Source organism: Prinia subflava, chromosome 4, assembly GCF_021018805.1.
Source record: "Prinia subflava isolate CZ2003 ecotype Zambia chromosome 4, Cam_Psub_1.2, whole genome shotgun sequence".
NCBI classification, from domain to species: domain Eukaryota; kingdom Metazoa; phylum Chordata; class Aves; order Passeriformes; family Cisticolidae; genus Prinia; species Prinia subflava.
The window spans coordinates 25,808,363-25,826,301 of NC_086250.1; the positions used below are offsets into that span (position 1 = coordinate 25,808,363).

At 48.3% G+C, this 17,939-nt stretch overlaps 6 protein-coding genes across 7 annotated transcripts; 3 read left to right on the forward strand and 3 right to left on the reverse strand.

Annotated features, from left to right (window-relative positions):
• Nucleotides 1-2,826: 2,826 nt before the first annotated feature.
• Nucleotides 2,827-3,759, forward strand: LOC134549973 (histone H1.10). Its single transcript, XM_063396157.1, has one exon. It carries the CDS (start codon nt 2,865-2,867, stop codon nt 3,528-3,530), a length of 666 nt encoding a protein of 221 aa, XP_063252227.1. The 5' UTR covers nt 2,827-2,864; the 3' UTR covers nt 3,531-3,759.
• LOC134549988 (histone H2B 1/2/3/4/6) lies at nt 3,468-5,581 on the reverse strand. Its single transcript, XM_063396176.1, has one exon. It carries the CDS (start codon nt 5,544-5,546, stop codon nt 5,166-5,168), a length of 381 nt encoding a protein of 126 aa, XP_063252246.1. The 5' UTR covers nt 5,547-5,581; the 3' UTR covers nt 3,468-5,165.
• A 195-nt stretch (nt 5,582-5,776) lies between these two features.
• On the forward strand, nt 5,777-6,560 carry LOC134549975 (histone H2A type 2-C-like). The gene is made up of 2 exons (XM_063396159.1): nt 5,777-5,897; nt 5,985-6,560. The coding sequence occupies exons 1-2, from the start codon at nt 5,873-5,875 to the stop codon at nt 6,260-6,262; spliced, it is 303 nt and encodes a 100-aa protein (XP_063252229.1). The 5' UTR covers nt 5,777-5,872; the 3' UTR covers nt 6,263-6,560.
• A 5,199-nt stretch (nt 6,561-11,759) lies between these two features.
• LOC134549996 (histone H4) lies at nt 11,760-12,303 on the forward strand. Its single transcript, XM_063396186.1, has one exon. It carries the CDS (start codon nt 11,930-11,932, stop codon nt 12,239-12,241), a length of 312 nt encoding a protein of 103 aa, XP_063252256.1. The 5' UTR covers nt 11,760-11,929; the 3' UTR covers nt 12,242-12,303.
• On the reverse strand, nt 12,011-13,711 carry LOC134549979 (histone H3). 2 transcript variants are annotated; one of them, XM_063396163.1, is made up of 2 exons: nt 12,494-13,711; nt 12,011-12,144 (listed from the first exon to the last, which is right to left on the reverse strand). In XM_063396163.1, exon 1 carries the CDS (start codon nt 13,465-13,467, stop codon nt 13,057-13,059), a length of 411 nt encoding a protein of 136 aa, XP_063252233.1. In that variant the 5' UTR covers nt 13,468-13,711; the 3' UTR covers nt 12,011-12,144; nt 12,494-13,056. The 2 variants fall into 2 exon arrangements, with proteins under 2 accessions (XP_063252233.1, XP_063252234.1); XM_063396164.1 differs by lacking the exon at nt 12,011-12,144 and having other exon boundaries at nt 12,376-12,607; nt 12,925-13,711.
• Nucleotides 13,712-15,524: 1,813 nt separating this feature from the next.
• Nucleotides 15,525-17,139, reverse strand: LOC134549994 (histone H4). Its single transcript, XM_063396183.1, has one exon. It carries the CDS (start codon nt 15,926-15,928, stop codon nt 15,617-15,619), a length of 312 nt encoding a protein of 103 aa, XP_063252253.1. The 5' UTR covers nt 15,929-17,139; the 3' UTR covers nt 15,525-15,616.
• Between the last annotated feature and the right edge of the window lie 800 nt (nt 17,140-17,939).

The window sequence follows — 17,939 nt, forward strand, 5'->3', positions numbered from 1 at the left end:
GGAAGAAGCAAAGGACTTCAGAAGTGTAACTCAAAATAGGGGACAGGGCACACGAGGATTTACAGGGACACACCCACAACAAAAAGTGAGAGAAGTCCGACATTTTACTCTTGAAATACTTTAGATGACAACCCTCACAATCTTTTTCATATGCTTTCCGTACGAAAACAAAACAGAAGCAAAAAATCAAAGAAACCACAAAACCATCCAGAAGCGTTCCTGTGCCTTTAAAACTTATCGTAGAATACAGACAGCAATTCCTTACCTGCTGCATGTGGAATTCTAAGGACCGCGCTACTTAGGGGGCAAGATCTAAGATCTCCCATAACTTTCTATCTTGTGTCTTTATCTCTAACCTCGGTCTGTTCATGGAGGAAGGGAAGGAAACCTCTCCTCCTGTGATGGGCTGAGAACAGGTTTACTAAAAGCAAACTTGCCCAAATGTGTGAATGTGAGGGAGGTGCAAAGAGGATGCACCCCTGGGGCAACAGCTGCATTCTTGTAGGAGTGGCTACTCTCCACTGACAGTTGTTCCCAGTTTCTTGACCAGTTTCAAGTGTAATAAACCAACCACAGAGCTCTAACACCAAACTGTAAAAGCTTGCAGGTATTAAAGCACATTAACCATCGAGCAGTCTTTCATCTCCGAAGAATTTACATCACATTAAACAAACCTGGATAGATAACATTTCCCGGCTCCCTTCTCTATCATTTGCAGTCAGATTCTGCTTTATCTTTGTTCATTTAGACTGGAAAAGAGGCATAAAGCCCTCATCCTATCACAACCAACTACTCTTTTACCTCTCAAACATATTCATACTGTTCATACGACTTGCCACACAAAACTTCAAAATCTATGGCTACAGTGCACTTGGTCTAGTTGTTTATGTGGGATCAATATCATGTTCACGAGAAGTATGGCAGATTTCACAGCCCACTTCAATATGCCTTTCAGTCTCTTTTTTACTTGGGAGTACTGACAAGCCTAATTTTTTCCAATCTCTGATTTCCACTCCTCTCCTTCAAAGTATTTATTACGTCACCTGAATGCAAGCACAACTAAATAAAAATTGAAATAACAAAATAAAAATAGAAATAAAGGAGAATATGGAAGAGTCACAGTTTATTCTTTTCACTTGTAATTTTCATGTGTCTAATGTATCATCATCATCATTTTTATCATCATCGTCTGTCTCATTTAAATTAAAACTGCTGGCTATCAAGTATAACTTTTTTGTGCCTTCAACATTCACTGTATCAAAATACACATCAGGCCCTTTGTAACATATCTTATGTCATCTTAAATCTCAAATTTATCCAGTCTAGAAAAGATGTTCCTTTGTTGAAACAGCCCGCTGACATTTTGCATGACAAATTTTTACAGAGTACAATGTAGTAAAATATTAGGTTTGATCTTAACTTGTTCTTTAGAACCAAGGGGAAAAAAGCTGGCTGCTTTTTAATTAGAAACCAATCGAGGTTTTGTCTTCTGTTTTAATAAAAAAACTAACCCAAACTATTCATTGCAGTCCTTAAAAAATTAATTAATTTCTATTGTCACTTTACCAGAGTCTGTAATTAAGTGGCATTCTGATAATTAAAACTGATTCTGATTTATGAGGACTGTCTGAAAATTATTTCAATATTCTTAGGCTTGGGATAGAAACCTCAATAGCAAGTTTTTTCCTTTTCCTGTAAAGAAAAGAATTGAAACCTATGAAAAAAAAAAAAGAAAAAAAAAACAAAAAAACCATCCAAACCAACAAACAAAACACAAACCCACAACAGTCAGTGTCCAAGTATTTGTAAGGTATATTGAAACTGAAGCATTCTATTCATGAAGGCAAGATTTCCACAGTATTTAATTTATTGGATGATAACTGATGCTTCAGCTGGCTCCATAATTGTTTAAATAGCACATGATACATCCTAGTGCATACCTGTTAAACATTTTTCATCTCCAAGTTTGCCTCTGATGTTTGTAAGTCACAAATAATAGCATCCACAATTGTAACCGAGAAGGTGTTAAATTAACAGTTTATCTGGGATTTCTAGGCATTAACTAGGCATTAACAGCTTCATTTTAAAGACAAACTATTTGTAAAAATGTCAAAATCTTTCTATCCACTTATAGAACACCACACAAAAACCAAAACAAAACAACACAAAAAAAGCCAACAAAAAGAAGCATAGCACTAGCAAGTTCCAATCACTTTTCAATAGTATATATATTCCTCTGAAGGTCTCCTCCTTTCCCTAAACAAGAAAATATGTTGAAATACTGTATCCTTAATAGTTAAAGATATGGTTAAGAGAGCCGAATCTTTATCCATATTCAAAGCTCAGCCATGAAATTGTGTTACTTCCTTGTCTTTGAAATCAATTTACGACAAAAATACTCAAGCTGCTCACTCGATTTCTGTCCTAATCTGAAGAAAACCCCCCAAAGAGTAAGCCTGCATTATGGGGGAGACTTTTTACCTACGTGTTTTATTTTAATTTAGAAGGAAAAACAAAAGTTTGCCGTTCCCGGGGTCTCTCTGGCTTCACAACGCGGGGTTAAAAAGAGCTTTTCTCTCCCATCTGTGGTCCAAACAGCAAGAAACTTGCCCGAATGAAAGTCCACCGTCTTCTCCTCACTCTCCGAAGAAACTGGGGTGATTTTGCGGCCCTCGTTTTACGAAAAATATGAATTTATAACTCCGAAGAAACACAGACTCGGAGGAGGAAAAGCTCTTCCTGGCTAACAGTTAGGCGGGCTCTGCAAAGCACCAATCACAGATCACCGCTTCGCTATAAATTCAGGCATCGGGGTTACTGTAGCCCAATTACTTTCTTTTGATTAGGAAGAAGTCTCTGCAGCGATGTCGGAGACCGCTCCCGCCGCCGCTCCCGCCGTCGCGGCCCCTGGCGCCAAGGCCGCCGCCAAGAAGCCGAAGAAGGCGGCGAGCGGCTCCAAAGCCCGCAAGCCCGCGGGGCCCAGCGTCACCGAGCTGATCACCAAGGCCGTGTCCGCCTCCAAGGAGCGCAAGGGGCTCTCCCTGGCCGCGCTCAAGAAGGCGCTGGCCGCCGGCGGCTACGATGTGGAGAAGAACAACAGCCGCATCAAGCTGGGGCTCAAGAGCCTCGTCAGCAAGGGCACCCTGGTGCAGACCAAGGGCACCGGCGCCTCCGGCTCTTTCCGCCTCAGTAAGAAGCCCGGAGAAGTGAAGGAAAAAGCCCCCAAGAAGAGAACAGCTGCAGCTAAGCCCAAGAAGCCGGCGGCTAAGAAGCCCGCCAGCGCCGCCAAGAAGCCGAAGAAGGCAGCAGCGGTTAAGAAGAGCCCCAAGAAGGCGAAGAAGCCGGCAGCCACAGCGGCCAAGAAAGCGGCCAAGAGCCCAAAGAAGGCGACAAAGACTGCCAAGCCCAAAAAAGCGGCGGCAGCAGCCAAGAGCCCGGCTAAGGCGAAAGCGGTGAAGCCGAAAGCAGCCAAGCCCAAGGTCGCCAAGCCGAAAGCAGCCAAGGCAAAGAAGGCAGCTCCCAAGAAATGAAGTCTTGAAGTGGAAATACTTTTAAACCCAACGGCTCTTTTAAGAGCCACCCACTATTGTCCCCAAAAGGGCTGATACACTCCGTCACTGAGCTCCGTGCCTGCAACAGAGCCAATTGTTTACCCAGCTGTGTGGGACGTTCATCTGTGGAGTGGATGGGACGCTAAACTTCCGGCCGTGGTTTTACCTTCAGACTTGAAAAAATAAAAGTTTACCTTCCCTGCGAAAACGCTTGCTAAAGGCTGCTGGGGGTTTTTTGGTGATTTTTTTTTTGGTGGTTTTTGGGTTTTTTTGGTTTTTTGTTTTGTTTTTTTTTTGGGGGGGGGGGTGTTTTTTGGGGGTTTTTTGGGTTTGTTTGGGTTTTTTTTGGTGTGTTTTTTTTTGGTGGTGGTTGGGTTTTGTGTGGGTTTGTTTTGTTTTTTTTTTCTTTTTTTTTGAGTACCGCAAGTGGGCGTATATGTTAAAGGGACTGCTTAAGGGCGGGTACATTTCTGGGGCGCGGAGGTTCTTTTTGTTGCTCTAAATCTGTGCGATTCCTAACCGCACGGATGCGACTTGCCGCACCTCCTAGTGACCGTAGCAGGGCACTGTCAGCACGGCTCCGCTGCTTCCTTGGCAATGACCTTTCCGCTTGCCAGCGCTGTCGTGGGGCAGGTCTTGATTTCTGCGTGATTTGACCGACCTACTTTTTCGAGGAGGCGATTGCCGGGGCAGGAGGCGGATAGAAGTCTCCAGCGTTCCTCTTCCGCACCCTGCCGGGCTGGTGGCGGCGCGGCGGGAGCTCGGCCGGGCAGTTGTCCCGCACCCCGCGGGGGGAGCGCAGAGGCGGAGCGGCGCAGAGCTCCGCGCAGCACCGGGGCTGCCCGGCGCCGCCGGGGCCTGCCTGATGGGAGAAGCCGCAGCCGCTCATTGGGCCGCCGGGAAATTTAGAAAAGCCCGCGCTTCAGGGAAAGGAGGGGGAAGGGAAGGGGAGGGGAAAAGGGGGGAGCGGAAGGGGTGGAAAAAGGGAGAAACAGAGAGGAACACGGAGTGCAACCGGCGCTGGCTCGGAGCTTACCCGTGCTCCTGGGTCCCCGCGTTCCGTGAGATCTCATCACCTTAAAGCGTCTACCACATCTCAGGAGAGTTTTCCCTTCCCCTAGTCCTGCAGTCCCTGCCTTCTCATACAAGGCAGAATTTTTCAGCCTTAAGACAATTCCGAAACATACAAAAAGTAAAGAGAGTCGATTATTTTTTCCTCTGGCTTTTTAAAAAATATTAAATGTTTTTATTTTCTTGAAGCATGTTTGCTAATTACACTGTGAAACTCCTAACTTGGATGGAACAAATTAGCAAGTATTGTCTCGCATTTCTCCTGTAAAAAGACTCAATACTGTTTCCATTTATTGAAAACATATTTAAACGTTTAGATTTATGAATAGTGAGTGCATTTGAATTACCTTTAAGTAGTAAAATACTTAAGGATTTATTGCAACATGAAGTAGCCGATTAAATGTTTAAAATTCTATCTACTGTTTCCTAAATAAATTTTCATACCAAAGAAGACCGAGGCACTACCGTGTAAAAGCTCTTTTATAGAGTATGTGGGTGGCTCTTAAAAGAGCCTTTGGGTTAAAAGTGACGATCCGAGACGCCCTACTTGGAGCTGGTGTACTTGGTGACCGCCTTGGTGCCCTCGGACACGGCGTGCTTGGCCAGCTCGCCGGGCAGCAGCAGGCGCACGGCCGTCTGGATCTCCCGCGACGTGATGGTGGAGCGCTTGTTGTAGTGCGCCAGGCGCGACGCCTCGCCGGCGATGCGCTCGAAGATGTCGTTGACGAAGGAGTTCATGATGCCCATGGCCTTGGACGAGATGCCCGTGTCGGGGTGCACCTGCTTCAGCACCTTGTACACGTAGATGGAGTAGCTCTCCTTGCGGCTCTTCTTGCGCTTCTTGTCGCCCTTCTTCTGCGTCTTGGTGACCGCCTTCTTGGAGCCCTTCTTAGGCGCGGGGGCGGACTTGGCCGGTTCGGGCATTTTTGGAACACTTCTTCCGGCTGGGGAAAGTTCAGTGCACTGCACAGCGGCAGCGCTCGCTCTTTACAGAGACTCGTATGCAAATTTCAGGTATCAGCAGTGTACAATGCGATTGGGCCTCCCTGCAATGGGCGAGTCCTTGTCACCGATTGGTTCCAATACGATCCGTCTGCTCATTGGTTGTTTCCGCTGAGACTGGGTACAGCCAATCGGCGCCGGCGCATCCCGCCCAGGGAAGGGATAAAAGGGGAGGAGTGGTTGCGTCAGGGTGTTTGACTGGGCTCTCGGCTTTGTTTCGAAGTTGTGTATCGTCCAGTGCTTCCAGCATGTCCGGCCGCGGGAAACAGGGAGGTAAAGTCCGAGCTAAGGCCAAGTCGCGCTCGTCGCGGGCCGGGCTGCAGTTCCCTGTCGGTCGCGTTCATCGGCTTCTCCGAAAAGGTAACTACGCCGAGCGGGTGGGCGCCGGAGCTCCTGTCTACATGGCGGCCGTGCTGGAGTACCTGACGGCCGAGATCCTGGAGCTGGCGGGCAACGCCGCCCGCGACAACAAGAAGACGCGCATCATCCCCCGCCACCTGCAGCTCGCCATCCGCAACGACGAGGAGCTCAACAAGCTGCTGGGCAAGGTGACGATCGCGCAGGGCGGCGTGCTGCCCAACATCCAGGCCGTGCTGCTGCCCAAGAAGACTGAGAGCCATAAGGCTAAAAGCAAGTAAACTTGGCCGGCAAAGATGCTCTTTGTGCGACGTTACAAACCAAAGGCTCTTTTCAGAGCCACCCATTTCCTCAGAAAAGAGTTGTATTGCTTTCTTTACAAAGGGCTCTGGTGCTGATTTTTCAACAGTACTAGCTTGAACTGAAACTTGTGTTGCTGTGTTTTAAAACCTGGTTTCTACTCGAAACGACTTGATACATTTGTTTTCTAGTCCGTGCTTTTAAATCAGCGCTAATATTTTCGAACTTATTCGTTTAACTTTTCATTGTAACACTTAGTAAAGGATTGGTTCTTCGAGATTCTGCTCACCTTTTGATTTCACAGCTTACTTAGAGTGTTGAAGACGGGATGATGGCTAAAGCATAGGTGGGAGTGGCAAAAGCTGTGCAGCCTGAAGATAAACAGACCATCCTAAACCTCAGATGTACCTATATGCAACAATGAAAAAATGATTTTTTCATTCCCTTTAAAGGTCTTTACTTAAAAGATGGTGCGTTCCCTATGTGTCAAATTTATGTAGAAATAAAATGAGGAATGCCTTAGGGAAAAAAAGGATTTGATCTACATCTCTAGTTAGTCAGACCTACACTCTAAAGCAACAGTGTAACACTTTCATTCAGGAGCACCTTGTAGTGATAGTGTGTTCCCATTTTAAGTGCCATTTTCAAACTGTATAATTCTCTCACTATTCATTGCTACTCCTCTTGTTACATCAGTTAACACCGGACAATGTTGAGTCTTCTATATTATTGGCACAAATATCACCCAAGAGCACAACCTTAAATCTCTTCATATTAATTTTTAGAAATTGTGAGAAAAACTGGCTGGTTCCTCTTGCTAGGATATTCCCAGGAGCCTCATCTGATGGTCTGTAGCACACTGCATGGAGGTGATTGGCCTTATCTTTGCTGCACCTCTGCTCTTTCAGTTCCCTGGGGAGAAGAAGGAGTGCTCTGGGCTTGGGGTAATGCAATATTCCCACTGTGTCTCCTTGCCATCCCCAAGCCGTAGCTGAGGCTTTTTAGGCAGCATTGTGCCGTGCCTAAAGCGGGGCATCAGTGATCATTTGTGGAGAGAAACATAAAGAGAGCTGCTGGAGCACCACACTGATCTTTTATAGCAATGATATCTGTTTCTAAGGTTTTGTTTGTAAGTGGACACGTTTAGGGTTTTAGTGGTTTTATGATGCTGTTTTACTGTTCATCATTTGCTACAGCTAATTATCTCTTGGCCCTTACACTTCTATTTAAAAACTGCAATGGTAATTAAGATTTTATTTTAACATGCATGAGCCTTTTATACTTAGTCTCCAGAAGGGATTTCTACATATGTGTTTGTCAGGAAATTTCTCAGAAAAAAAATCTCAGAATGGTTGGGGTTGGAAGGGACCATTAAAGATCATCTGGTCTAAAGCCCCTGCTGTGGGCAGGGTCACATTTCACTAGCCCAGGCTGCTTAAAGCCCCATCCTGCCTGACTCTAGGGATGACATCCTCGAGAGATGGGACATCCACATTTTCTCAGGTCAGCCTTGTTTAATGTCGCACAAGCCTCCTTGCAAAAAATTATTTATGTCCAATCTAAGTGCAGCCTCTCTCAGTATAAAATCACTGTGCTTCCTCCTGTCCCTACAGGTCTGAAAAGAAGTCTTTCTGTATTCAAAGGCTGCTATAGTTTTTTCTCAGAATCTGCTTTTCCCTTGGCCAAACAACCACAACTCTCTCAGCCTTTCTTCATGGGAGAGGTGACCTAGCCTTCCAATAATTTTTGTGGCCCTCTCTGGACCTGCTCTGACAGATTCATGTCTTACACCAGAAGACCACAGAGTTGCATGCAGTGCTCCAGGTCAGTCTCAGGAGGACTGAGCAGAGCAGAAAAATGACCTTCCTCAATCTACTGTTCAGGATGCTTTGGATGCAGCCCACGTGAGGATGGGCTTTCTGGGCCCCAAGTGTGTATCTCTAGATCAAAGCTCTGGAATTCCAGAGAAAGGCCACGGGATAGAGGTATCTAAGTGGGAGTTGGCCTTCTCTGTGGACAACTCTTGTATGTGGATGTCATAGTTGGTAGCACAAGAGACCCCCATCCTCTGACTGTGGAGCTAAGTCCAGTATATCCCTCTAAATTCCTCTTGTCATCTGACCAGGAATTCATTATTTGCTTCAGAATTTCATTCCAAACAGTTATTAATTACACTCATTTGTCTTCTCACCTCAGTATCTGGAGTTTTGTCCTCTGTGATACTTAGATCCACTCCCTAACGCTCCCTAGATTTGTCTTAGCCAGTAGAGGTTTCATCAGTTGCTAACCTGGTGTTGCCATCAACAGAGATGAAGTGTCAAATGTAGAAGTCTGGTAAGTCAGATAATTATGTGGTAGGAGCGCTGGAAAATCTCCCAGTGTTAAAGACAGCTTTTAAGCAAATTCCAGTGGATGAAGAAATGCAGCTAAACAAGTTTTAAAAAGTGAATTTGTCTCATTTGCCTGCGCAAAAAGCAGTAGGAAAGAGGAAATCCATATCACATGGTACTTTAGTTGTGTCATTGGGTTCCAATGGACCTTCACTTTCTAAAGAATTGGTGACAAAAAAAAAAAAAAACCAAACAAAAACAAACAACAACAAAAAAACCCTGCAACTAAGGTCCCTCAAACACAGATCACAGTTATGCTTGGGGATAACTCAGTAGTGTCAGCCTATATATCAAAAGACTTAAAACTGCACAGTTAAAAATTCAAGAAGGTTTTCTATGGATTTTCATCTATATTGCTTGCAATGCTAAGAAAAATGTACCTATCAAACAGCTCTTATTGTAGTTTGCATATTTTACACCTATTATGACAGTTGTTGCAGATACAGATATCAATTTAAATTGCCACTTAAGCTCTCAAGAAAATTATGAGCAGCTTTGAAGTTGGTTATAATACACTGATACAAAGGGTTTTTTTACTAATTATGTACACTTGTGCAGTCATAGTGAGATATTTCCTTATTGTAATAAACAAATGCAATTTCCTTGTTATAGTTTAATGTGGAAGTGGGGCAACAGTCCTAATTAATGCACACTTGAAAAGCTACAGATTTTTATTTTAATTTTTTAACAGAGCTGAGTTTTGCAAAGATTTCCTTTCTCATTTAATCCCTAGTGCTGTGTTCAAATTCATGAGGGAAATGTAACTATAACATGTGGGTTGGACAATAAACTTTGATCCAAAAAAATGATCTCCAATAAACAATAGAAACAACTTTATTAGGGATTATATTCAGCAGCAAAATTTTCTTTCTTCTCTTTTCAAAATTATATTTTTGCCTAAGAAAATGCTCTGATCCATGAAAGAACTGAATATATCCCTAACAGACACACCTGTGAAACGTGTCTGTGCATTGTAGCAACACATAGGCAAGGCAGCCTTCTAGAAGTCATGATGTTAAATTATATCTAATATACTACACTTATTGAGGAAAGTGGTTTGCAGATGTTTTACTTACCTTAAACTACTGATCTCAGCCTCTCCAGCACCTATCTCTGGCAGAATGGAAAGGGATTTTCCCAGCCTTGCAGTGTTTATACCGCTGGAAGGAAAAGTTATACGGGGATCCTCACTCTACATTTAGTAAGTCTTGGGAATAAATTATTATTTTGACATACCAAAAGGTTTTGTATAATTTCTTTCAGCTTTCTTAAATAATCAGAATGTTGTTTATAACTGCCTCAGGAAACATAGCTAGATTCAGATTTTCAGATATAAAGAACAAAGCAGACTTTGTGGAGCCAAATGGGAATGTTAGGCACCAGCCTGGCAGGTCCACTAGTGACAAATCTTCCAGTTAGTCTATAAGTAGTCTTAGTTCATTCTGTACAATCAAAAAAGCAAACCTAATCTAAATTAAATATATATTTTCCTTCTTATACTCTACATATGAGTAGTAATTCTTTTAATTTGAAAGTAAAAGGAATTCACAGTGATACTTATACCAGATTTGTACCTTTTTGATGCCTGTAACTGGATACATGACTATCTCAATTGCATTTCCCCCTGAATTTAGGGAATATTTTATTCCCAGAAATATTTTTGAGATGTTGTCAAGGTTCATGACATCTGAACAATGAACACTAGCGAGACAGTTTTTATTCCAATAAGGAATCCAGAAAATTGAAGGCTACATGATATTAAGGAATAAACTTAAATAAATAACTGCACAAATTTTACAGGATATTAAAAAATTTATAGCAGTACGCATGTTTAAAAGACATAATATACTAATAATATAAAAATTGGCAACAGCCTTAGGCATATCAGTTTTATTCCATGCAAGTAATATTTAAAATCTTAAGAGAGTCAGTTTAGAAATACAGTCTCATGACTCTCCCAGTATTTATTCATTCACTTCACAAGTACAATCCAACATAATGTAAGCAGCATGTATGAGATGTTTCTCCAAAACTGTGAAAAACACGGCGAATTTTCTGGATTCCTTATTGGAATAAAAATTGTCTCGCTAGTGTTCATTGTTCAGATGTCATACAGGCAGTTGTTTGTGATATCCGTAGTGCTTTCTTTCGCTAGCTGGATCTCAGTGTACGGCAGCGGACGCTTCTTTCTGAAGCCGGGAGTGAGCCCAGGGCCCTGCGGCCAGCGCTGCCCCCGAGACCGCTCCGCGGGGCTGGGCCTGGCTGGACAGATGGTCCCTTCCGCCCTCAGACAGCCCCTCCGAACTGCCTTCTTGCAGGCTCCGGTCTTTCCCACCGGGGCGCGTCAGTGACGATTTTCTCTGACGGTCAGGGCCTCGCTCCCTGATCCCCTCTCACCGAGCCGCCGCAGCTCCGTGCGAACCCGAAAGCGCGGAATGCTCGGTGCCCAGACCCCAGGAGCACAAGGAGGAGGGGGCAGCTGTGGGAGTGTCCAGGTAGACAAAGAAAACGGGAAGGCGCCATGACCGAATTAAACAAAGACGGCGCTGCCTGGGAAAGGCCGGCTCGCCGCCAGCGGGAGGGGGAAGAGCGGCGGGGCGGGGCAGGAGCCCCAAGCGAGGCCCCACGTTGGCCAGATTTTGCCGCAGACCCGCGGGGAGGGGCGAGGAAGGGCGCCGCAGACCGAAAAGCGGGCTGAGGGGCGCAGGTTTCGCTCATGCTACTGATGGAGACTTAGCGCTGCCGTGGAACTGTCTCCAGCACAGACAGCAACGGTGGGGGCCCGCTAAAGCAGCAAAGGAACGCGTGGGCTGACAGCGGGCAAGGACAGCGTAGTGCAGCCTGACATTAACTGGGTTACAACCCGGTGCTTAAAAGACCAAGATTGTACATTCAATCCCTGTATGAGCCAGCCACTTAAGAATCGCGTTTGATGATCCTTCTGGGTCCTTTCCCGTCTCTCAGAATATTCTGTGATTCCATGACTGCGAGAAGGGCGGCACGAGCCCGGCCCCGCTCGGGAGAGGCGGAGCCGCCGCGCGCGTCCCAGAGACACGGCCGGGAAAGCGCCTCGGCAGCGTCTCGCGGGGAGCCCGTGAGGAGCCGCGCGGCAGGAGGGGGGGGTGGGGGAGCCGGGCGGAGACAGGGCGCGAGACCTCGCCTTTTGCTGCAGTCCTCAACCAGGTCGGACCGCCGGCAATATAGGGAGGCGCGCCAGAGCTGTTGAAGCATTGTGCTGCTTGTTGCGAAAGCGACAGTATGTCTGGTCGGGGCAAGGGCGGCAAGGGGCTAGGCAAGGGCGGCGCCAAGCGCCACCGCAAAGTGTTGCGCGACAACATCCAGGGCATCACCAAGCCGGCCATTCGCCGTCTGGCTCGGCGCGGCGGCGTTAAGCGCATCTCGGGGCTCATCTACGAGGAGACGCGCGGCGTGCTCAAGGTGTTCCTGGAGAACGTGATCCGCGACGCCGTCACCTACACGGAGCACGCCAAGAGGAAGACGGTTACGGCCATGGACGTGGTCTACGCGCTCAAGCGCCAGGGTCGCACCCTCTACGGCTTCGGCGGTTAAGCTTGGTTCCTGCTTCAGGTTAACATCTTTTGCAACACAAAGGCTCTTTTCAGAGCCACCCACCAATCTCAGATCAAGAGCTTGAAATTGTTGCTACTCTTAATATTACTTTGTCTTTGGGGTGGGAGGCACGCGGGAAGGGTTTTTGTTTTCCCTGGCTTCCTTAAAGGCTACAGCTGCTTAGCCCACGCATCCCGCCTTCCTTATTTCCCCATTCTCCTCCACACGGAGCACGACCCGCTCAATCCAGACCTTCTCTCCAAAAGGCTCTAAAAGGGACCGACGGGCGAGAAAAGGGGGGCGGTAGATCCGGGCCAGCTGCGATTGCCGTAGCCTCTCTCGCGGCACCGGTTTTACCACGGCAGCCTGGAAGTGGAAGGAAGCTCCTGAAATGGCGGCGCTCCTCTCTGCCACTCGGTGGGCGGGACAGAGCGGCAAGAAGAAACAACGAAGGGCACCCGTCAGCGCCCTGGCAACAGCACAGCAAAGACGCTGCGAGCCCTGTGCTCCACAGCCCGCCCGCCCCCGCCCTGTTTCTGAGGCTGCCTCTTAGCTAGGTACCGCTCTCACCCACGCTCCCCACAGCCCCTTACACCCTCCCAGCACCGGCACCTTTTAGACAGTGAACCCTCAGAGGGCGGCAGAGCTGGACAGCACGGAAGCCCCGCACTCCTCCCACTTACCCAGAGCTGGCACTGCCTCGGGCACGGGCTGCCCGTGCCTGCTACGTTAACACAGAGACAACAGCTCTCTCCGGTGGCCTTGTGGTGGCTCTTAAAAGAGCCTTTCGGTTTGAAGTTAGAAGGGCAAGAAACTCAGGCACGCTCGCCGCGGATGCGGCGGGCCAGCTGGATGTCTTTGGGCATGATGGTGACGCGCTTGGCGTGGATGGCACACAGGTTGGTGTCCTCGAAGAGCCCCACCAGGTAGGCCTCGCTGGCCTCCTGCAGCGCCATGACGGCCGAGCTCTGGAAGCGCAGGTCGGTCTTGAAGTCCTGCGCGATCTCGCGCACCAGGCGCTGGAAGGGCAGCTTGCGGATCAGCAGCTCCGTGGACTTCTGGTAGCGCCGGATCTCGCGCAGCGCCACCGTGCCGGGCCGGTAGCGGTGCGGCTTCTTGACGCCGCCCGTGGCCGGCGCGCTCTTGCGGGCAGCCTTGGTGGCCAGCTGCTTGCGGGGCGCCTTCCCGCCCGTCGACTTCCGCGCCGTCTGCTTCGTGCGCGCCATCCACACAAGCCTTGTAGCCCACAACACACGAGACTCAATAATTCACAACCTGCGCGAAAACAGCTCGCAGCTCGCTTTTATATCCGAGCGCTGCCTGCTGATTGGCTGATGGGAACGGCCGCGTTCAGGGAGGCGGATTGAAAATTCCGCGTTAACCCCGTCTTGCACTGAGCCATGCTTAAATATCTTACCCAAACCAGCCTTATTTTTTACTCCTCGCTTTCGTTCGAGCCGACATTTCTGCCACTTAACAACTTGCCTTAATTAATTAAATTACTGTACTACTTCAGGTGGGTGAAAATAAAACATAATTTTCATAGGACCACAGATAAGATATGGTGTTGGTAATGAGATTTACTTGCTGATAGCTTATTCTGTATATAACTGGGACCTTATATTACATCATCCTATATTCTTATGGAAGTAGTTTATAAAGAAATCGAGAGCTTTGTATGCATTCCGAAACGAAGACGCGAGTGGTGGGGTTTATTTCTGCTTTTTTATTGTTGTTGTTTTTGTTGTTGTTTTATTTTCTTTTGGTTTTGTTTTGCTTTGTTTTTCGTTTGTTTTGTTTGGTGTGGGTTTTGGAGGGATTGTCGTTTTCTTCACTTAAGGCTTGATATGTAATCACATCTCTTAAAAGACAAAGCCGTAAGTACCATTCGGAAACAACTTCGAAAAAATGAAATAGAAGAAATAGAATACAAGAAAAACTTCGGCAGATGTTGTTTCTCGTCTAACAAAAATGAAACAGTATAAGATTTATTTAGAAATATTTGGACTCGGAGAGGCTTCAGTTTTAACCCAATTAAATTCTCCGCTTTTTGGCCAATCGGCGGCGGGGAGGCGGGACCACCGTGCAAGATAAATGTGGCTCCCAGACGCAACTTGTAGCGTGCGCAACGCTGGTTGCAGTTAGGGTGTGCCATGGCGCGCACGAAGCAGACGGCGCGGAAGTCGACGGGCGGGAAGGCGCCCCGCAAGCAGCTGGCCACCAAGGCTGCCCGCAAGAGCGCGCCGGCCACGGGCGGCGTCAAGAAGCCGCACCGCTACCGGCCCGGCACGGTGGCGCTGCGCGAGATCCGGCGCTACCAGAAGTCCACGGAGCTGCTGATCCGCAAGCTGCCCTTCCAGCGCCTGGTGCGCGAGATCGCGCAGGACTTCAAGACCGACCTGCGCTTCCAGAGCTCGGCCGTCATGGCGCTGCAGGAGGCCAGCGAGGCCTACCTGGTGGGGCTCTTCGAGGACACCAACCTGTGTGCCATCCACGCCAAGCGCGTCACCATCATGCCCAAAGACATCCAGCTGGCCCGCCGCATCCGCGGTGAGCGTGCCTGAGTTTCTTGCCCTTCTAACTTCAAACCGAAAGGCTCTTTTAAGAGCCACCACAAGGCCACCGGAGAGAGCTGTTGTCTCTGTGTTAACGTAGCAGGCACGGGCAGCCCGTGCCCGAGGCAGTGCCAGCTCTGGGTAAGTGGGAGGAGTGCGGGGCTTCCGTGCTGTCCAGCTCTGCCGCCCTCTGAGGGTTCACTGTCTAAAAGGTGCCGGTGCTGGGAGGGTGTAAGGGGCTGTGGGGAGCGTGGGTGAGAGCGGTACCTAGCTAAGAGGCAGCCTCAGAAACAGGGCGGGGGCGGGCGGGCTGTGGAGCACAGGGCTCGCAGCGTCTTTGCTGTGCTGTTGCCAGGGCGCTGACGGGTGCCCTTCGTTGTTTCTTCTTGCCGCTCTGTCCCGCCCACCGAGTGGCAGAGAGGAGAGCGCCGCCATTTCAGGAGCTTCCTTCCCCTTCTAGGCTGCCGTGGTAAAACCGGTGCCGCGAGAGAGGCTACGGCAATCGCAGCTGGCCCGGATCTACCGCCCCCCTTTTCTCGCCCGTCGGTCCCTTTTAGAGCCTTTTGGAGAGAAGGTCTGGATTGAGCGGGTCGTGCTCCGTGTGGAGGAGAATGGGGAAATAAGGAAGGCGGGATGCGTGGGCTAAGCAGCTGTAGCCTTCAAGGAAGCCAGGGAAAACAAACCCTTCCCGCGTGCCTCCCACCCCAACGACAAATATTAAGAGTAGCAACAATTTCAAGCTCTTGATCTGAGATTGGTGGGTGGCTCTGAAAAGAGCCTTTGTGTTGCAAAAAATGTTAACCTGAAGCAGGAACCAAGCTTAACCGCCGAAGCCGTAGAGGGTGCGACCCTGGCGCTTGAGCGCGTAGACCACGTCCATGGCCGTAACCGTCTTCCTCTTGGCGTGCTCCGTGTAGGTGACGGCGTCGCGGATCACGTTCTCCAGGAACACCTTGAGCACGCCACGCGTCTCCTCGTAGATGAGCCCCGAGATGCGCTTGACGCCGCCGCGCCGAGCCAGACGGCGAATGGCCGGCTTGGTGATGCCCTGGATGTTGTCGCGCAACACTTTGCGGTGGCGCTTGGCGCCGCCCTTGCCTAGCCCCTTGCCGCCCTTACCCCGACCAGACATACTGTCGCTTTCGCAACAAGCAGCACAATGCTTCAAAAGCTCTGGCGCGCCTCCCTATATTGCCGGCGGTCCGACCTGGTTGAGGACTGCGCCGCGCCCTCGCCGGGGCGGGCTCGTTGCGCGCCCTTCCCCCCGCGGCCGGGTCTTGCGTGCTTTTGCTCCTATCGGGGCCGGCCCCGCTCCTGAGAGGCCAAACCCGGGTGGGGCCCGGGAGCGGACCCCGGGCGGGGTCATCCCGTGCCCGCCGTGCTCGGCCCGGCTGCCCGGCCCTGCCCGCGGGACTCTCGGTGCCGATAGGGAGCGGGACCCCAGCGGCCGCGGAGCTGCAGCAAAACCCGCCCTATGGTGGCGGCGGGGCCGGGAGAGCCGCGTTCCCCCCGCGCTCCGCCGGCCTGCCGCGCTGCAGCGCAGCCATCGAGCTGCGCCCCCACAGAGGCAGGGCAGGGGAGAGAGTGGGCGCCGCGGTCCCGCTTCTACGGTAAATGCACCCTTTTCTACTGAAGGCTGAGAAAGGGGGTAATGTCCTGGGATTTTTATTTTCCCCTTTGAAAAAGTTCCTTTGTTTTTGTTTTTTTTTTTTACTTTATTTTCCACTGTGAAGTGAAGTCTTGTTTGTCCCACATCGCTGACTTAATGATCACGTGGCTTCGTTGTGTTTATGGGACTGACTAATGAACTGATTTGTGTCTCTTACCGATGAACCCATGAAAAAATCTGCAGTACGTCTGTGCTTTTACAGATGTTGCAAGTGTTTGATCATTTTCATGGTCCTATTCTTTACTGAAACATAATAAAGCATTACTTTAGCCGTTTCTTTATTCACATTATGTTTCTTTTGCAACACAGAAATGGTGTGGACGTGTTATTTTCTGCTGGGTTGCCTATTGGCTCCATGAGTCCATGCTGCAGCAGTGAATCCTGAAAGCCTTCAAGCTTTACATGTGCACACCTACTTTAACTTTTTCTGTCTGAGTTATTCTTTAATTCATTACCATGAATTTGAAGGTATTTTTAATTTGTTCTGGAAGGATTGTCAAATAAATGCTATCCCATCCAGTTGCTATGTACCAACTTTCTTGGCAAGAGTTTTCCTCTGGTTATTTATACCTGTGTGCAGTGCACAGGTTTGGGGTTTTTTTGCTGGTCAGGTATTTCTCAGTTTGTTTGGTCCTCCCCATCTCTTTCCTATTTCCAGTGGGTGCCTATTGCTACATAATGCTTGAATGTGAAAAGGTTTTGCTTGGTAATTTTGCACACTTTTGCATCTGAGCTATCACAGTTTTGTTGTTGTTTTTGTTTGTCCTTTTTCACCACCTCTTCTCAAAAGTTCTCTTTCTCAGGGGAGATGATAATGGGGACTTTGAGATTTACTTTTCTCTCTCTGTAGACATTTTGCATCTATGTCAATACAGGTTATGCTTGGCCACCACTGTGATAGGTATTTTCATGTGTAGGCAGCCAGCCAGTGTTTACATCAGTTTATACCTATTGATATCAAATTATAAATAATTATAAAATTATTTATATTATTTATATCAAAGGTGTAGGAAATACATATTTATCTTTGCATATCAGCATTAATCATGCTTGTAGGACAGATGAAATTCTTCCAGTTGTTGTTGTCTAACCCCAGCCAGCAACCAAGAACCATGCAAACACTTGCTCATTCCTACACCAGTAGGACTGGGAAAGAATCAGAGGGTAAAAAGACAACTCGTGGGTTGAGATGAAGACAGTTTAATAGTAAAGAAAATCAAAACAAAGCATTCATTTACCACTTTTCATGGGCAGGCAGGTGTTCAGCCATCTCTGGGAGAGCAAGGCCCGAACACTGTCACACTTACTCAGGAAGACAAATGCCATCATTTCAAATGTCTTGCCCTTCCTCCTCCTTCCCCCCAGCTTTACACACTGAGCATCAAGTGATAAGGTCTGGAATATCGCTTTGAACAATTGTGGTTACCTGTCCTGTCTGTCTTCTCACAACCTCCCAGGCACCCCCAACTTCCTG